The 21,109-nt window shown below is 45.1% G+C and overlaps 1 protein-coding gene across 1 annotated transcript in view; it reads right to left on the reverse strand.

The window, feature by feature from the left end:
* Positions 1 to 1,174: 1,174 nt before the first annotated feature.
* IZUMO2 (IZUMO family member 2) overlaps positions 1,175 to 21,109 on the reverse strand; it is a 49,642-nt gene continuing 29,707 nt past the window's right edge. The window contains exons 4-7 of the mRNA XM_088444513.1: positions 19,463 to 19,483; positions 18,258 to 18,338; positions 14,137 to 14,260; positions 1,175 to 1,241 (exon numbers count right to left, since the gene is read on the reverse strand). Of these exons, the coding sequence (XP_088300639.1) occupies positions 1,181 to 1,241; positions 14,137 to 14,260; positions 18,258 to 18,338; positions 19,463 to 19,483 (287 nt within the window). The 3' untranslated portion in view covers positions 1,175 to 1,180. The remainder of the gene's footprint in view (positions 1,242 to 14,136; positions 14,261 to 18,257; positions 18,339 to 19,462; positions 19,484 to 21,109) is intronic.

Here is a 21,109-nt window from a genome sequence, read left to right on the forward strand (position 1 = left end):
ACCCGCTTGCGAGCGCTCAGCGCTCGCGAGCGGGTCTGAATTAGGCCCTGTGTGTGGCTCTGAATCAGGCCCAGTATCTCTTGTTAGGCCTAAGGAGGGGTCACAGTGACATGGGGACTCAGATAGTGGTTACCTGGAGGAGAGAGGCATGATAGATATCTATGCAGAGGATTGCCATAGACTCCTCTCTGTCATCCTAGTGTGCTCCCTGCCCTCACACTGTGGGTGGGGTGAAAGGGAATGTAATAGTAGTGCACTGCTTTTATCTTGTAGACTTTCTGGCTGCCTCCTCTGGCAGAGTAGACTAGTATGGCATACATCCTGGTTCAAATTATTTCTATTTTAGTGATATCCTCCATATGAACTAGTCATACACAAAACGGGTTGATTGATGAACTGAAAGTTAGCATCAGTAATTATAGGAGGCAGATTGTGAGCGTCATTAGGAGAGCGGGAGCCACCAGAAAATAAGGTCTGTATTGTATACTAGCCACTGGGAAAGCGGGAGCCACCAGAGAATAAGGTCTGTATTGTATACCAGCTACTGGGAAAGCGGGAGCCACCAGAGAATAAGGTCTGTATTGTATGCCAGCCACTGGGAAAGCGGGAGCCACCAGAGAATAAGGTCTGTATTGTATGCCAGCCACTGGGAGAGCGGGAGCCACCAGAGAATAAGGTCTGTATTGTATGCCAGCCACTGGGAGAGCGGGAGCCACCAGAGAATAAGGTCTGTATTGTATGCCAGCCACTGGGAAAGAGGGAGCCACCAGAGAATAAGGTCTGTATTGTATGCCAGCCACTGGGAAAGAGGGAGCCACCAGAGAATAAGGTCTATTTTGTATGCCAGCCACTGGGATGCTATCAGGAAATAAGGTTTATATATACAAGCAGGGGCGTAACTAGGTATTTGAACCACCCAATTGTGACCAATGTATATAACACATGTAACTTTGACAAGTGAGATGGGCCGTCTCATCTCTGGACCCCATGGCAGCTGCATCCCTTGCACCTATGGTAGTTACACCTATGCTAGTAGTTGATTTCCATGCAATAAGGTAAAAGCACAACAATAAGAGCAGGAGTGGTCATGGATTTTTATTGAATTAACAAATTGTGAATGTAAGCAGCACAGTATAGTCACCCACACTTACATCACTGCACAGATATAATGTTCCATCACTCATATGCTTTCCTGTCTGCTGTCAGTAAGTAGTTTCATGTTGCTCTTATACTTGAAAGCCCTAAAAAGAGAATATACAAATATTGTAATATTACCTGTCAGTAGTGATTTTAAAAGGTGCATTGTGTCCTACTGCAGAAAAGCCCTAAGTAACAAGGGGAGGGTTGAAGGTGTTATGTAACAATTCTCTGAAACATGACTTTTTTTTAATGGATGAAGGTGTTTGTTATGACCTTGGATCATAGTTAAGGGGCCTATCCATTAGCACATAAAATGAACGATTGAACGATATATCGTTCAGTCTTTCATTATATCTGCTAATGGATAGGCCCTGAACGATGACAGATGCGCACTCCCGCGGCCGATAAATCGCATCTATCATCTTTCCAATATGTTGGTCAATTATCGCATATACAGTAGCTGTACGATATTAGCAATATCGTGCAGTTTATATGCGGTAAACGAGGAACGATGAAAGATATTAGCAGCAGCTACAAAGCACTGAAGAGAAAAAAATCCACTCCCTGAATGATGTCATGCGATATCGTTCATCATTCGTCAAAATCTGTCATGTACATGATAGATATCGTTCAGCACAGCCACTGGATATCTTTTGTCTTTCATCGCTCAGAAATACATCTGCTAATGAATAGGTCCCTTAACAAAACAATGTTATGATAATGTTGGTAGTCTATCTACTGATATATAATGTGGATAAAAGTTATATGTCCAACTCAAGTCAAATGTCAAATTTATACTTAACAATAAATATCTCAGTAAATGTAACATAACACTTTGAGCCACTCGCTTCTTCCATTATTATTATTATTATTATTATATAAAAAAAAGTTTATTTTGGTAATAAATCTTTATCTCCTGGGACGGGGAATGAACAACCTTTGCCCAATCTGATGAGTATTTCAGGTGATCACTGGGTTGATCTTTTGGAAGGATGTAATGAGGGCCTGCCTGAGAGATGGACACAGGTTAGCTGATTCCGCAGTTGAGCGTTTTTGTTGCTACTGTGCATGTGCAAAGGGTCAGAGAAATCCCTTCTGCGCATGCTTGAACCTAAGTGCCAAATGGCGATCACAATTGTGTACGGCATCGATATCACTTGAGAAGGGGTTTGCCATACCTGGGCATTTCAGGGTGGAGATTGGGAGGTCACCTAAAGTGATTGCAAAAAGGGGCCATTTCATGGGCATCAGGAGAGTGCCATGGGCATGTCTGGGAATGTTACTTTGTTCTCAATCGCTAATCCACAGCCTCAGAGGCCATGTTTAGTTGGATTAGAGGACAGCAGCGAGCGTAGACCCTAGGCTACCACAAATGTCTGTGGTGCACCCGATCTTGGGTCACTGTTGGAGTGTTTGCAATCTCCATTGAAAATCCACAGAGCACAGAGCCTGAAAGTGGGAGTCTCACCGCTCGTACACTCCATCGCAATGTGGAGCATAAGGGGAAGGCTGAGATTAGCATCTGCATATTCCCACAACCACCAGAGTGGTTGCAACCGCAGCTGCATTACCAACCATCTCTGAACAGTGGCACAAGTTTATTCCAGTCGCCCGGAGGCAAGATAGATGTTGGCGCCCCCCTTCCTCATTAGTAATTATTATAATAAACTCCTTACCCCCCATCAGTAATTAAGTTTTCCCCCCCCATTGGTTCTTACCAAATCCTGACACTTCTCCCATTGTTTTTCTTTTTTTGTGCTACTAAACTCCTCCTTCTGTATGTTCTGTAATGTACTCCTAACCCCCCACTGTGTTCATCAGTGACTTACTTTAAAGAGATCCCCTCCAAACAGTAATTACCTTAATATCTACCCCCCACATGCCAGGCTGCCTTTCCATGCAGGGGCGTAACTAGAACTTTGTTGGCCCCATACCAAAAGTTTGTCTCAACTAGAGATGACCGGGTCTTGTTCTCTGAGAACCAAACCCACCCAAACTTCCAGATCCGAAGCGAGAACCGAGCTAGGCTCGGGTTTTCCTGTGTGACTCAGATCTCAAAACGAGGCAAAACCTCATCCTGTCGCTATCAGATTATCGCGGGTTTTGGATTATATAAAGGTCCCCGTGAACGGCGCCACTCCGGCTGTAGAGACAGAAGCTAGCAGATGTAGTCAGTCACTGTCAGTCTCTCAGTGTGTGTGTCCAGTCGGGCTCTTGGCCTGAAGGCTGCTGCTGTGTTGTCCATAAAGGGGCTTAGGCTGCAATATATAAAGGGAGTCTTCCTTTAGTGGGTGCTGCAGCTGCTGTGTCACTTGTCCTGTCCATCAGGCTAGGGCTGCAGCCCATAAAGGGGTGCTGTGTTGTACAGGTGTTATTTCAATTAGGGGTGCTCTTCCCCAGTTTAAAAAAAAAGGTTTTTTTCTGTGTGTGTGCGTTAGCAACTTAACTGCGCTATTATTGTATGGTGACACTATCGCAGTTTATCGTCCACGTATTTGTGACTCTGCATGTGGTCTGTCCGCAATCGCCAGAGGTGCTTTGTTGTCCATCAAAAAGGGGTGCTGTCTGTGTTGTTCATCAAGGGTCTGCTGCCTCATTCAGGGGTGCTCTTCCCCAGTGTAAAAATAAAATATTGTTCGGTGACACTGACGATCAGACCGCAGTGTAAGTTTGTTAATATGGAGGACGATCAAATGAGAGGAGAGCAGGAACCACATACTGTACCAGTCTTGCAGCTGATGACGATGCAAGGCATTCAATGTCATCTACGAAGGCCGATGCCCAAGGGCTTAAGTCAAAATCAAACAAGCAATGTTTTACAGTGTTGAAGAAAAAAAAATTAAAAGCTAAGTTAGCTGCAGAGAAACAAAAAACTGGTAATATGCCATTTACTACACGAAGTGGCAAGGAAAGGCTAAAGCCTTGGACTTTATTTATGACTGGTGGTTCCCATATTATGATTATATAAGCCCTTCTCCCAGTAGAAGTTTCAAAAAATTTTAATCACTAAGGCACATGAACCAACTGTGTGCTCAAAAAAGTCACAGATCCCCAAAGAGAGTCCAAGTGTGTCCGCGGTTGCTATGTGTGAGCCTGACCTTTCTAATACTGTACTTGAAGAGGATCATCTTTCCACCATTTGTGTGCCCTATGCAAATGTGGGGATGAGCAGCACAAGTCAACATGCTGATGTAGAAATCGAGGATGCTTCTGTGGAATTGCACCAGGAGGATGAGGATGATATTTCTGTAGTTGGCGCTAACAATGATGATGAGGATGTTGATGCCTAGGATGTTGTTTGTGTAAATCAGGCAACAGTTGTTGCACATGGTAGGAAAATGGCAAAGCCCATTGCTGTCATGCCGGGGCAAAAGACAAAAGAAGCCACTTCTCATGTGTGGAAATATTTCTACCCAAATCCGGACAACAGTTGTCAAGTCATCTTTAACCTTTGCCAAGCATGAGTGAGTAGAGGTAAGGACATTAGCAATCTAGGAACCTCCTCCCTGAAACATCACTTGCAGCGCATTCATCAAATTGAAAAGTGTTTTTCAAAATCAGAAACTTTGTCTAAAAAAAAACGTAACAACAATCAGTCCAGTGTCACCTGGCTGCTCCCTTCTCTCTGTTAGATCCAAGCGCCTGCAATCTCCTCCACCAACACCTGCATCATCATCAACATCCTCAATCGTGATTGGAAGTAGTCCTGCATCCAATAACATAAGAATGACTGACTCCTCTCCTATCCGTAATTCCTCAGAAGGATCTTTGAGTGCTACGCCAGTTGCTGCTGCTGTGAGTTGATCTTTATCCCAGAAGGGGACCAGGAAGTAAATTACTTTTAGTAGTTTAACAAAACAGTTGACTGTCAAATAATCCTTTGCAATGGGGAACAAGTATAACAGCAGACAGTCAGGGGCAGAACTATGGGAGACAATGTAGGCACCTGCCGCCGGGCTCCAGCTCTGAAGGGGGCACCTCCTCCATTGTCCACAACATATTCATCCCACATAGGGCTGCAACTATGTACCTTGTAACATCATGGCCCTTCACGGCACCTGAGAAACCACCATACACTAGTGGAGAGCTCCATGTCAGACCATCAGCTGCTGTCTTCGTCTATCTATAGCCTTGTCTTCATGCAAATTGCTACATTACAATGTCAGCAGCTGTGACAGGGGAAGCACCAAATTATAACTTACCTCCGGGCGTCTGGGGTGAACTTACACCACTGCAGACAGTTGCCCAGTGGATTGCTGACACCATAACAGCTATGCTGGTATTAGGTGTGCATCCAGTATCTGCCATTAATGCAGTAGGTTTTAGACCGTTAATTGAGGTCCTGTGTCCCCGCTACCATGTCCCTTCTAGGTTCCACTTCACTAGAATAGCAATTCCCAGTCTGTACAAGGACATTAAAAAAAAAAAGTATTAATGTCCTCAGAAATGCCGTTGTGCCCACTGTCCAACTATGTGGACAAGTGGGACAGGGCAAACTAAAGATTACATGACTGTGACAGCCCACTGGGTAGGTGTATTGCCTCCAACAGTGCAAACAGCAGCAACAGCATCTAACAAATGCCAGCTCATTCAGAGGCAGGCTACTCTGTGTATCACCGGTTTCACTAAGAGGCATACCGCTGAGAACCTCTTAGAAAAACTCATGAAAATCATTGCAAAACTGGACTCTCCCTGGGATTTGTGATTTCTGACAATGCCATCAATATTGTGCGAGCATTACATCTGGGCGAATTTGACCCATGTTTTGCTCACACAATTAATTTGGTGGTGCAACATTTTTTTTTTTAAATGACGGGGGCATGCAGGATATGCTCTCGGTGACCTGAAAGATTTCTTGACATTTTCGACATTCAGCAACTGCGTGTTGAAGATTGCAGCACCAGCAAGTACTGTTGAATTTGTACTACCATCAGCTGAAGCAAGAGATAGTAACTAGGTGGAATTCTACTCTCTATATGCTTCAGCTGATGGAGGAGCAGCAAAAGGCCATCCAAGGCTACACAACGGCCTATGACATAGGGAAAAGAGCGGGAATGCACCTTAGTTAAGCGCAGTGGAGAATAATTTCCATGTGCAAGGTTCTCAAACCCTTTGAACTTGCCACATGTGAAGTTAGTTCAGATACTGCCAGCTTGAGTCAGGTCATTGCCCTAATCAGACTTTTGCAAAAGCAGCTGGAGAAGTATGTCAGACTTGTAGATCGCTTCGCCAGGATCCAAGGGTCATCAATCTCTTGAAATCAGATCACTATATTTTGGCGACCATACTTGATCCTAGGTTAAGTCCGACGGACATAAATCTGAAAAGATGTAAAGAGCTGTTGGTGAAAAAATTGTCAGCTCAAGCGGAATGTGACATGGCAACATCTCCTCATTCAGTTTGTACCGCTGCCAGGAAAAAACTAAATTTTCCTAAGTGACCCACTGCTGGTGGTGATGCAGATCAGTCAGCAAAACCTAATGACATCTGGTTGGGTCTGAAAGAACTGCCTACAATTAGTGACATGTCTACCGTAACTTTGTCTGATACGGCCACCTTTCAGAGAATGGTGGATAATTATTTTAGGGATAGCATCCAAATAGGCATGTTAGACAGTCCGTCTCACTACTGGCAGGAAAAAGAGCCAATTTGGAGTCCCTTACACAAACTGGCTTTGCTGTACTTAAGTTGCCCACTCTCCAGTGTGTACTCTAAAAGAGGTTTCAGCGCAGCCGGGAACCTTGTCGGTGATCGGCGTAGGAGGTTACTTCCCCAAAATGTGGAAAAGATGATATTCATCAAAATGAATTACAAATTCCACGAGGAAGACCTTTACCAGCAATTAAGAAAAAAAAATACAGAGGCGTCTGTGGAATCAGTAAGATCGAATCCCGGCAGCGGAAGCCCAGCAGTGAAGATCCCGACGGGCAAGTATTTTTTCTACTTACTAACCTAACCTCCTCCGCCTAACCCTAACCCTCCCTTCCCCTAGCCTAACCCTAACCTCCTGGGGAAGGGGTGCCTAACCCTAAGTTCCCCCCGGGAGCTCCTAACCTCACCCACCCCCCCCTTCCCCACCCCCCGCGTGGCTGTCCGCGCCTGGCTTGCCTTTGATCAGTAAGCCTGGTGTTGGGCTCCTGGCATAGGTCTAATGACAGGCGTCGGGATTTCGACGCCTGTCATTAGACACTTGCCGGGATTTGACAGTCAGGAAGCCGGCGGTCGGTATCGCGACCATCGGCTTCCTGACTGCATCCCGCGTCTATAATGGTGGATTTCAGTGGGGACAAATTAATATTGTGTGAAGAAGAGGATGTACACACTGATGGGGATGATGATGACGAGATCTGATCTTACCTATGTTGCAAATGTAAAGCCAGTTTGTGTATGTGATCATTGCCACCAATGTCCACTGCGCATTGGCAGCTTGTTTTTTGGGGGTCCAACAAACAAATCATTTCAGCCACAAGCAGCCCTGGTCGCTGAAGTGATTGGTTTGTTAAACTGTAAATGTCCCGTTTTATATATATATAACATAAGGGTGGGTGGGAGGCCCAAGGACAATTCCATCTTGCACCTCTTTTCTTTGCATTATGTGCTGTTTGGGGCATTGCTGCCTGACATTTTTCATTTTAATTTTATGGTTTATAAATGTCCAGAAATTGTAACGGCCAGAGACAGCATCTCCTGCATGTCCCTTTCAGTTTTTTTAAAGTAAATTCTGATGGGGTGGGCAAATATGAGCAGCAGCACAGAGCCTCTTCTTGCCAGGATGTGTGTAATAAAGTGCAAAAATTAGTTGTGTATATTGGTCACATACATACATATTTACATGATACATGCAGTGCGTAAAGCAGGCTGAGGTAACCTGAAGCACACCACCTGTTGACAAATAACTTCCAGTAGGCCCAGCAAACATCACAGATGCTGGCAGTTCTAGTTAAGGAAAACAATCTTGTTTTTTTAAATTCCTAGGGGTCGTATAGTTTATTAAACTGCCATCCTGTTTAACACTGCAATGCCACTCTGTGCCATGTTGGAAGCTGAACTGCCACATGTTAGTGCAGCTCACTGCTGTAGCTTAGCTTAGTCAGCCAGCTAGCTAAACTAGATGAAAAAAATCAATATTGTGAGCTGTGAGGTGGTCAAATTTGACTGGAAATGACTGGAAATAAATGTTATTCATGTTAATAATACTGTAGGAACAAAAACAGACCCAACTTATGTGATTTTGGCTGTTTTTATGATTTTTTTTAGAAAATTACAGATCCAAAACATGCAAGGGGCGTTTTGGCAAAACCAAATCCAGATCTGAAGCACAAGGAGATAGATCCAAAACGCAAAACAAGGGGTCGGCGCACATCTCTAGTCTCAACCCTAACCGTAGCCCAACACTTACCCTACCCTATCACATATACAAAGAAAAAAAGTAAGTAGTTTTAACGGGTGCACTGGGACCCACGTTGGTAATTTAAAATTTTATATTTTTAATAGGTATGCATTAAAATATCTCACTGTATTAAATTTGTTAAGATGGTGAAATATAAAAAGATAGAATTGTGCAAAAGAGATGAAAATTAATGTGTACAATAAAATATGCAAAACAAAACCGTTTTCAATTTGTCATTCTTTCAATATGATCAGTGTTTAGTAACACAGTGGTTCATTACTTATTATAGTTTATTCTGTTATTTATGTTGCAAATAATTATTTCTTAAGGCTAAATGCCTTCATCAGCTCCTAGAAGGAAGTAGCAAATTGTAGCAAACAATGCAGTGACTAATATTGTGTATAGTCAGTATTCCAAACTGATACAGTGTCTTCTCTTCCTATGCTTAGATGTCTTAGCCTTATGTATTGCCATGCAATGCTTATAGTACATATTTCTTAGCTCTGCAGTATACACAAATATATGTTGTAGTTCTGAGTCTCTTAGCTATAAGGTTTAATCCCACACAGCAGGTTAGCATATAGTTGGTCAACACACCTAGTATGTTAGTTATTATGTTAGCATATAGTTGGTCAACACACCTAGTAATAATGGGTTTCCACTACATGTGATATATATCAGTAGTTCCCATTATATCATATGTGTGTGAATAACATACCATAAAAAAAAAAGATTTTATAGGTAAAAATGTTAACCTTTGCAGCTCTGGGTATTCATGTATACAATAATGCAGCTGAACCTTTAGGCAATTGCAATCATTCCCAGCACTGCGCATAGCACATGTATCATTTTATACATCAGTAGCTGGAGCATAGGCCTCATATATTTAGCATTGCTTTCAATAATCGTAGGCAATAGCAATTAGTCTCAGCACTATGTATAGCGCATATATAATTTTAACTTAGACATCAATGGCTGGGGCATATATCCATTTAGCAACATTGTAACTTTGAATTTAGTTACATGACATTAACAATCGGTTACAGATAGCCTACAGCTGTTTCACTAGGCAGGCTTTCTCTATCCCTACCCTAACTGCAGCCTAACCCTACCCTAACTGCAGCCTATCCCTAACTGTAGCCTAATCCTACCCTAACTGCAGCCTAACCCTAGCTGCAGTCTAATCCTAACCCTACCCTAGCGGCAGCCTATCCCTAACCATAGCCTAATTCTACCCCTACCCTAACAGCCCAAATCCTAACCCTACCCTAACTGCAGCCTATCACTAACCGCAGCCTAATCCTAACCCTACTCTAACTGTATAGTGACTTACCTTCATTGTGGAAGAACAGGATCCACTTGTACTGTAGCTCCCACACAGGCTGAGGTAGTGTTAATTTTCTGCTGGAGTTGAACTGGTGTGGGGGAGGGGGTGCTGCGGATAGGGGGGGTTGGGGGGTTTGTAGCTGTGAGAGGAGAAAGAGCAGAAAAGGGGAACCTGTGTGGGGGAGGGCAGTCGGAGGTGCCGTGGATGGTGGGGGGAGTAGGGTGCTGTGGATGGGGAGGGGAGTTTGAGCTGTGAGATGAGAGGGAGCAGGAGATGGGAAACTGTGTGGGGGAATGGAGGGTTCTCAGGTGCCGTAGGAGGGGGTGGTAGAGAGTTTGTAGCAGTGTGAGATGAGAAAGCAGGAAAGAGGAACCTGTGCCATGGATGGGGGGTTTGGAGCTTTGTGAGATGAGAGAGATCAGGAAATGGGAATCTCCATGGGGGAGGGGGGTGCCATGGGTGTGAGGGGGATTTTGAGCTGTGGGAGGGGGAGAGCGGGAAAGGGGAACTGAGAGTGGTGAGGGGAGGAAAGAAGATCTAATGTAAGCAGGAGACTGGTCTTTGAAGAGTAGCCAGCCCAAGGAAACAATCCACTCACTATCAGGGGGCAATCTTGTAATATGGCAGGTCCAGATTGGACACAGTGAGCCCCGGTGCCCAGACTACCTCTGCCATTCAATAAATATGAAAGGGTTGACACTGAAGCTGATTGGCACTTGGCTCCAGTCAGATCAGTAACGGAGTTGGGTTTTCAGGCGCTGGGACAATGGAGGTGAGGTGCCCCTTTCAGGACTGGCACCCGGAGGTGACTGCCTCCATTGTTCATCCCGTGTCCAAATCAGGCCTTGAGTCCACTCATGATTACTTTAGTGAGAGCATGAGTTCATGTAACAGGTGCAGCCTCATATTGTGGGGAATGCAGGCAAGGAAAACATCACACTGTAAGAGTTATGCTGGCCATAGGCTGCAGCTGACACGGATTACGGGAGGACCGATAAGCCGATAACCAGAGCACCTCCATACACTGCAATACTGTATGTAAATTAGAATGTCTATTCACTGCCTGCAAATGCTAGTTTTAGCCTTTCCCTTGTGCACTAGCATATTTATATTAATGCTGCAGACAATGGAATTCATTCAGAGATGCCCAGTGGCTGCTATTTTTGTTTCTTTATATAGCACCACCAAATTATGCAGCACTGTGCAAAGAAAATTCATTATTCACAGTCTGTACCCCATTTCAGCTTACAGCTTAAATTGTCCATTATTTAAATCACATTACATTATTTATATTTTATTATAAAAAGCAGTGCTCGAAGTGGGAATTTTGAAATGGGGCTTGTAGAACCCCCCCACCAGCTTTATGGATAATGAGAATTAGCCTCTACCTCCCTCTCTCACCCCTTGCACCTAATACTACCTTATTCACTCTCTCACACCCTGCACCTCACACTACCTGCTTCCCTCTCTCATCCCCTGCACCTCACACCTCGCTCACCCCCTGCACCTCTCACTAACTGTTTCCCTCTCTCACCCCCTACACCTCACAGTGCTCACCCTACCTCACCCACAGTACCTCTCAGTCCATGTCTGTTGTCTGTACTGACAGAGACAGGCTGCTTTTCTACTTCTTCATTTCCCCGTTGGCAGTTGGCTCTCTGTGGGTGGCACTGCACCAATCAGGGGCACATCTTTGATCAGCATTTTCTGAGACAGCTGCTTCTCCTCCTCTCCTTCACGTTGGCAGTGTGTTCTCCACAGCCACCTGGCACCAAACAGGGGCACAGCTTTGGTCGGCGCTGGGACAGAGTATCGGGTCTCAGCACCAGGGCATGAGGGCAAATGCAGCGGCATGTTAAACTTTGCTCCGGACGTGAACCAATCACTGTGCAGACCAGCAGCCAATCAGGAGCAGCTACGTGGCTGCTTCTGATTGGCTGCTGGTCCGCAAGCCGTGATTAACTAGCAGCCGGTTCCAAATTTAAATGGCCACAGCTGATGCTTCTTTTTGATTGGCCGCTGATTTGCGTTTGGCACACGCGGCCAGTGACAAGTATAAACTAACGCTGCATATGCCCTGGCGCAAGACGTGATGCTAGGTCAAGCTAGCACTGACTGAAGTGGCGGTATGGCATAACAAAGTATATTTAAATCAACACTTTTGTACTTTTGGTGGTGGCTGTAAGCTCTTGCATAGTTGTTGTGATTACTGTATCAGCATAGACCTACTATTATATATGCTGTATTTTTCATTCTTTGAGGGGTTAGAGCAATACGTTTGGTTTTATTTAGTCAGTCCTGTTACATACGCAAGGTTTTTTTGGGGAATTTTTGGAAAACCCTTTCGCTGTGCCCAGTGGCTGTGATTATACAGTGTCCTTCATTTCATAGCTCACATGGAGTTTTTGAGTCTTCTCAGTTGCATTTCCAAGTAAATACTTTTTGAGGATAGCAGACTGTAATGACTGGTTCTTACTAGTACATGGCTGGCATATTTGCATCAATGAGTAAGCTTCTTCCACTCTGAGAGTATGATTCAGGCTCCCTACAATACCATTTTCTTCTGCATCGTATGGTACAGATAACTGGAACAAAACTCCATTCTCATAATAGCCACTTGTGTATTCTCTCCCATTATCTGCAGATTATTTTTGGCATCCCGCCTAATTTATTGCTTACTTGGGAAAGCCATTAGCCAAGCTTCTATGGCATGTCACGCTAGCTGTATAGCAGATGGAGAATTGTGTACCTAACTAATCATCAATAATAAGAGGACGTTTTCCAGGGGTCTGAGTCTGTAAAGTCCCACCCACATTGAAAAGAATCAGGTCCAGACAGTTTTTAGCTGTGTTTTGGGTTTTGGAAAGTATTTATTTAACATTCCCCCTTTAATCAGCTAAAATATGTCATTGTTTGACGGTTATGGTTACAGTGAGAGGCACTGGCATGTTGCTAGTCTCTTTACAGTCACAGCAAAAACACCCCCTGTAATTATTGCACAAAAGTGTCTGCACAGAAGGACTGCGAGAATGGTGCTTGGATTTCTGAACTTTTTTTTATGTCTGTGTATAAAAATAAACTGAAAAAAAAGAGGTGATACATGATTTCTTGAACAGGACAAGATAAAAGAAGAGTAATTTCCTAAATATAGTGAGAAAACCAAGGTCAACTGTAATATTGTTTTGTGTGCAGGAAAAGTCAGGAGCTAGGTGTCATCGCAGACCAGTGTTACCCAGACGGAGGGGTGGCATGGGCACCATCAAAGACCTCTAGCAACTGGGTGTCCCACAGACTGTTGGTATCTAAGTATCACTTTAGGCCCCTTACAGTTAGTGTCACCACAGTCTACTGACAGCTGTGTGTCACCATGGGCTACTCGTAACTGGGCACCTGCATGGATCACTGGCTGATGAGCATCGACATGGACCACCGGCGGTTCGGTGTCTAAATGCCAAGGACCTCAGGACCATAGGTACGAGATTGCAGAGTTTTTCAAAAACAAATTTAACGGGGGAGGAGAAAAATGAAAAGCAATATGAGAGGGAGATGTGAGACCAGGAATAAGAAAAATGATTGCAGGGTGATAACTGAAGCAAGTTAATAAGGGGTAAAGACAGGACCCGATAATGGCCTCATAGCAAAATGTAGGTAGTGCATGATGGATTCCACTCAGTATGTCAACAATCAAAATGTTGACACCAGAATGTTGACATGTTGTGAATGTCGACCGACAGATAACATGCTGATAAATATTATTAACATCGACATAGTGTCTACAAGTTCAAGATGTCTACATTGTCAATGTCAACAGTAACAATGTCAGTATATCAATTTGGCTTAAGGTTAGGCTTCGGCTACAGTTAGGCTGCAATTAGGGTTAATTTTAGGCTGAAATAGTACTGTTGACATTCCAAAAATGTTGATATGTCAGTGTTGACATTGTAGATGTCAAACATGTCATCTATCGATATTCTGGACATGTACAGAGCCCGAATGACGACATTATGGAGTCGACATTCAGCATATAAACATATCATAGCCAACCCGTGAGGGATAGTACCCCTCTAGCCCCCTGGACCCTCCTGCTCATGCACCGGTTTAGAAAGGCCTTTGTTCTGCTCTTTCTCCCGTGGTTTCTGAGGGGAGCAAGTCCATTATAGTGTTTAAAAAAAACCGAAAAACTAAGAAAAATGAAGGTAGTATTATGGTGTTCATCTCTAGGTATATTGCAGAAGACAGTTAGGAGAAGCTCATCACGTATGCTAAAATGAGTACTTACAGAAGTGAGAATGCTATAAGCACAGCGATGGCAGAAATCCCTACAACCAGCAACCCGGTCTCCAGCAACGCCCTTTCTTCTTCCTCTTTATTGTATCTCAGTGTTATTTTTGGCTCCTTGTCCACTTAAATAGATAATAAAAATATATGTTTTACATATGAAAATATAATTTTTACTTTATGTTACCGTAAATATTTTATAAAACTAATAGATTGAAGATTTCTACAAAAATAATTATCTTGTATTTTAAATAAATGAATGGAGAGAGAGACCAAAGGTTCAAAGTCAAATCTACCTTAGTATAGATGATGACCACCTTCTGTACATATGCCAGTGTGAGACCAGGAAAGAAATGTAGCAGGAGCTACAAACAGTACACAGAGGAGCATAATTGCGCACCGGAACCGGACAAGGGATGTGCAACCCCTTCCCCCCTGAGACATAGACTATTGCTCCCTTTCCCCCGGGACATAGACCACTGCCACTAACTGCCACCCCCCAGGACATAGACCACTGCCTCTATCTGTATAGAACGTTTTTACTGCAGCAATTATGGATTCAAAAAGAGGCAGATTCGCCCCAGGGACCGTCTGCAATGTAGGGAGCAGACGCTTTAAGTACTGTTTGGGGTTGCTAAAGTGGTTGTGTGGGCGCACACCCTGCGTGCCCCCTGCCCACGCCTATGCAAAGGAGCAAATACCAGCAATATTGTTCCATAATATGAATAAGCTCAACAATATCAGCATATACAGTATGTGATAGAAGCACTGGAGTAGTTTTGAATGGCTTCTATGTCTGTCCCAGATTCCTGTCCTATGTGTTTTAAAACCCCCAGGAGAAGTCTGTTTGGAAAAACAGACTAGAAATGTTGGCTTTAGAGAAAAACCTGAATGGGTCCTGGGGGTGTGGATGTGAGGAGATGGAGGGCTCCATCCACAGGCCACTCCAGGTGTTGGGCCTTTCAGCCTGGTAGCAGGCTTGTTAGGGCTTGCACCTGAAAGTGGCTCAGATAAGCTGGGTTTTGTTATGGTTGGGTGTCTCATACCTGGGAGAGCAGGCCCGCAGGCTAGTTTGCTCTGAGACACTGTGTGATACCACCTGTAAGTACTGTGGACGTGAACTTATTTAGTCTTCTGTTAGTGAGGGAACCTGCTGTCTAGTTAGAGCCCAGACGGGCTAGGATTTTGTTTGTGTTTTATTTATATGTCCAGTACAATAAAGACTGGCTCCGACCAGCTTGCACGAGAACCCCAGAATTGTGTTCTGTTTCTCCAGCTGCTGTGTGTGTAAAGAGGGAGTCCACCTACCCAGGAGAGGGACCCCTATCCCAACTGTGTCACAAGTACTATATGTATAAGACTATTTAAGATCCATCTGAGAAGTGGAGGAGTATCTGCCGGGCATAATACTAGTAATGTATAATAAAGTACTTTGAAGCTGTATAATATTGACACAAACAGTTCAACAGCTTAACCACTAACACTGAAAACATAGCAAAAAACTAAGATTGAAGTGCCAACTTCTGAAAAATAAAAAGATACACCTACATCGTCACTCAGTATGTGCAAGAAAGAATTTTTGTTAAGGACTTTAAATCATACTTGCCTACTCTCCCGGAATGGGCAAGAGGCTCCCAAAAATCGTGTGTCGCTCCCGGCCACTCAGAAAACTGGGCAAGTCTCCTGGCCGCCCACCCCATGGGACAGACCCATTTTTCGAAGTGTCCCACGGGCGGTCGGGAGTTTGGGTACCCCCAGCGTTGCAGCTGTGCGGCAGTGCCGGACCCCGGAGAAACTGAATGGATGTTGCGCGCATGTGCGCGGCATCCATTTAGTGCACATTTAGTGCAGGAAGAGGGCTGGGGGCAGCCCAGCTACTGAAGGAGTGCTGGGCTCGCCCCCAGTCTGACGTTAAACGGAAGGCGTGCCATACGGACACGCCCCCAAATAGCATCATTCAGGGGGTGTGGCCTATGGTGATTAGGCCACACCCATTTTAGGTTGTGCGCAGGGTGAACGGACGCCACAGTTCTACTATTCGTAACCATGCAATTGCTCAGTAATGTCGCGTAGTGGATACGCGGCATTACTCTCATTCCATGCTAAAGGGTAGTCAGATGAGGATGACATTTACCACCAAGTGATGGTCCTAAATCTGATGCAAAGAAAAAAATTACAAATGTACCCAGACAACCCCGTATCACCTGTCAGCGTTACTAGAGCAAAGTAAAGTGTTGCTGATGTATCCTTATCCAAGAATTAATTTGACAACCTATTTTTTAAACTGTATGCTATGTTTTATTAAGATAGGATGATGAAATCGTACGCCCAAATTCCCTGCTCCACAAACCATATCGGGAGCCCCAACTCCCTGCAAACCTGCCAAAAAACATACAGTGAAGGAAAACTGAAAAGAACATAGCAGTGACAAAAGACAATACTAGAATGCTAGTCATCCAGCAGACAATGGCATAATTTAGAGGTGCACATGGCTGCGTGTTTCTACAGAGCCACCGCAGCGATAATATGCAAATACTACTTTTCAACAATTGCACCAGTCCTATGGTAGATGCAGGCAGGGGCGTAGGGAGGGCGATTTTAGTGGAGTGCAAGCTCCAGGCGTCGAAGGTGTCCGGAGGCGCCGCGCGCTGTGTACCCGGAAGCTGTATAAGCTGACAGCCTGCCGGGTGCCAGCATTGAACTGTCATCGCTGGTCTCTGAAGTGACCGGAAGTAAGGAAGCCTCTGATTGCTTCAGAGGCCATCGTTCCCAGTGATGCAGCTAGTTAGATCCAGTCAGGGCGGCAACGACAGCCCGGACGACGGCCGCGATGGATCAGGTAAGTACTGGGGGGGAACACAACTACAGGGGCACAACTACTGGGGGCACTTCATATGGGCACCACTACAGGGGGCACTGCATATCGGCACCACTACAGGGGGCACTGCATATGGGCACAACAGGGGGCTCTGCATATGGGCACAAACACCAGTAACATATGACCTATGCCACCAGTACATATCACATATGCCATATGGGCAATACAACAGGGGGCATTGTATATGGGCACCACCACAGGGGGCACTACATGTGGGCACCAGAACAGGGGGCTGTCCCTAATCATTATTTTTACTTCTCTTTACTTTAATCCCATATGGACCCGCCTCCTCCCTGGAACACTTGAGTGAGCGAGCAGGCACGGGGGGAGCCACCATAGCATGCACATGCTCGGGGCACCCTGGCTATACGCTACTCCTCTGGGTGCAGGGTCTCTATCTGAGCATAGCCTCTGTGGCTGCGGCTCTGAATCTGGGAATGCAGCTGCTTTCACTGACAGTCATGACACTCCATTATTGCGTGTTCACTTCGGGCAAACGCCAAGTCACCAGCCAGGACCGCCCATGGTTTTCCCAGCAATCCCTGTTACCAGCGTTCCTGTACGCAACAGCACATTTGGGGCACAAAGGGTAATGCATGTGCCATAGGGGTTTTAAGAATATTCTATTTACTAAGCAGTGTCAGGAGACAGAGTGAAAAGTGATAAGAAAGTGATAAGGTGCCAGCCAATCAGCTCCCAACTGTCATTTTTCAAACACAGCCTGTGAGATGACATTTGGGAGCTGATTGGCTGGTACCTTATCACTTTTCACTCTGTCTGCTAACACTGCTTAGTAAATAGACCCCATAGTCAGTTAAGTACATGAACATTGCTATTGTGTGCACCTATGAATCAGGCCCAATATCTGGACCCAACAACCTCACAAAGATGCCTTTACAAAGATCCATTCATACTGCATGAATGAGTCTGATCTCTGCATAAATGAGTCTAATCTCTACGTGAAGAAGTCTAATCTCTGCGTGAAGAAGTCTAATATCTGCGTGAAGGAGTCTAATCTCCGCGTGAAGGAGTCTAATCTCTGCGTGAAGCAGTCAGTGTAATTTCTGTGTGAAGGAGTCTAATCTCTGCGTGAAGCAGTCTAATCTCTGTGTGGACTCTAATCTCTGCGTGAAGCGGTGTAATTTCTGTGTGAAGGAGTCTAATCTCTGCGTGAATGCCTCAGATCTCCGCGTGAATGTGTCAGATTTTTTTCCCCATTTACCTAGATTACCTACTGTACATACCCATGCAACGTTGGCGACCTAAGCACGATGGTGGCACACTCTTACATGTGATACAGTTTAACACATTCAATTTCAGCCAACCTGAAACAGATGGAAGGATAAAAGATATAGCGTATCAAAACTTGTACAGTAAATAGTGGAACATGTTAGGCCAGTATTCGCATAGATGATATTCAATTAAACATCGACATGTAATGTTTACCAGCACTCTAATCCAGCTGCGTCAGGAGGGTGGTGGACACCAAAATGCTGGCTCCTCTGCACTGACAGGAGCAGGGTGCTGTTTTGTGACATTATCCTGCAGCACCTGGCTCTTGTCACAGAAGAGGAGCCGACAATGCTGACAGCCCAGTCTCCAGGGACAGCCCAGCATCTCGGCAATGCTGTGCTGCCACCCGGGAGTGAAGTCATCAGGATCCCCCACAAGGCCACGCCCTTTAATTTAGGTCATGCATCCTTTTCAGGAGTGCCTGCGGCGTGCAGGGATGGTCAGGGTGCGCACCGGGTATCACCAGACTCGGTGACGCCTCTGCTCTAATCTCAAGTATTTTATTTATTACTAGTAAAAGGACACGGTATACGGTGACTATGGTCTGCACCGTTTAGCTTCCACCCCACCCCCTAAATGCTCCACCCCTTTTGTTGACAGGTGATGGCAGGGGAATCCCATGCCGTTTATCCTATTTTCTAACTGTAACGCAACGGAGACTGCACAGATCACACTGATCTGTGCAGTGCTTCAGCACAACATGCAGCTCACAGGCACTACTGTGTGATTCTTCTATTCTGCTGCGGGTTTTGTCCGTGTTCTATCGTGTTCCCAAACACGATTCTTAGTAAATCCGTGAGTTGCAATCCTGACCATGTAAAGTGTCCGATGTTTGATCCGACCGTCTATAGCCTTCCATTTGCATGTGAAATCGTGTTTGCATGCGAGTTTCATGCAGATGTGCCTTTGAAGCAGCAAGAAACAAGCCGCGTTAATTTCTATTGAAATTTTAACACCTAATTGAATAGGAAAAACCTTGCGCCTGGCCAAAATATCTCGCGCCATAGGGGAAAAAAGAAAATTGCGGCCAATTGATTATGCCCCTTAGAATGTAACTACTAAATCAAAGACAATACAGATCACCTTCCTTCAAATTTAGTGTAAGTAAATAATTTTATGTAAAATCACTTACCACACTGAGGTTAAAATGACTTACCGCATTCAGTTTCTGAGCAAGCTGTAAAGAAAAAAAAATATTTACAATTAGAATTAGCTAGCAAACAATGGTGAGAAGAGCACAAATATTAACCCTTTACAGACGATACCGGTGATGTCTTTGATCTAGTGCATCCCTAGGCTGCATTTATTGTATCCACCTATGGTGCCCCAAAGTAAAATATGCTATTTTTTTTGACTAAATAGGGCTGATTTGGGGAGGGGGTGGATTTGGTGTGCTGTTTCAGTTATTCTAACACCATTGCAAGGGCACATTGTGGGCAACGCCCACAAATTACCTCTAATTGAACTAACAAATGCCAAGCATATAAATGCAAATGCTGGACCAGATATTTGTTTCTTAGAAACCTATGTATTAAGATTTTTTTCATAACATAAGTAGAAATTGCACTAATGTACTAATAGCACAATGCAGAAGATTTCACAGAAATCTCCGGCAAAGTGCTAATTAGCACTGCAGATCGCAGTCCCCTTTATTATCACTGGGGACTACGATCTGAGGGCCTGATTCAGAGCCGAGCGCTAGCTCTGAATCAGGGCCCTCCTCCATGAAAATGGAGCGTCCTCCTGGACGCTCGCATAGCTGTGGGTAACCACCAACAGCTTATGCGAGCGTCCATGATGATGGTCGCGATGGTCATGACCAGGGCTTGCGGCAGCGGTAGGGTCTCGCTGCCGCAAGCCCTGGACTGATTTTGGCTCTATCAGAGCCAAAATCACTCCCACTGACATCACTAGTGATGTCAGTGGGGCCGGCTTCAGATGGTAGGCGTTCCCATGGGAACGCCTCCGTCTGGCAGCCACGCCCCCGGCACGCCCACCAAAGGGGGTGTGCTGTCAATCAACATCGACAGCACGCCCCCTTTGGTGCGAGACCCGGAATGACGGAGAGCCCGTCGCTATCCGGGTCTCGCGCATGCGCACGACGGAGCTCCCTCCGTCGTGCGCATGCGCAGTGGGGCAACATCGACCCACTTGCGAGCGTCCTGTGCTCGCGATCGGGTCTGAATGACCCCCTGAGGTCTATGTACCAAACTCCAAACAAGCCAAGCTTTTCAGAGTTTGGCCCCAGTAGTTTACACCATCTTCAGATGGTATATACTGCTGTAAGCCTATGGAGGCTCCAGGTGCAGGAGAGAGATCTTTTGATCTCTCGCCCTCTGGCCGGCGGTGGAAACTGACACTGTGCACGTGCGCAGTGTCAACTTCCCCCGAAGAAGTCTTCCACAAATGTGAAAGACTTCTACTATGGATACTTAATAATCGCAGCAGTTACGCGGTTATTAATACATTGGCCCCTTAGTCAAACTTTTCAGTTCAATATTATACAGACGCTGTGATAATTCCATAACCGGAGAGCTGATAAAAATATCTACAGTGAAAAAAATTGTAAACTGAAAAGGTGATTTGATTCCATCTGACCGGGGGAAGAAAATCTAAACGTAGAAACAGTACTGTATACCTTAACATTGCCAAAAAATGGGGAAAAAAAACAAAAGTGGAAACAATGAGGTAGAAAGAGGGAGGGATGAGGAGGCAAGCCTAGACTGATGTGTAAGGGTGTGTGCACAGAATAGCGCCTCCCCTAGTCCCGGAAGCAGATACAGATAGGCCTGTCAGGGGGTGT

Source organism: Taudactylus pleione, unplaced genomic scaffold (genome assembly GCF_031769625.1).
Source record: "Taudactylus pleione unplaced genomic scaffold, aTauple2 ptg000366l, whole genome shotgun sequence".
In the NCBI taxonomy this organism is placed as follows: Eukaryota; Metazoa; Chordata; class Amphibia; order Anura; family Myobatrachidae; genus Taudactylus; species Taudactylus pleione.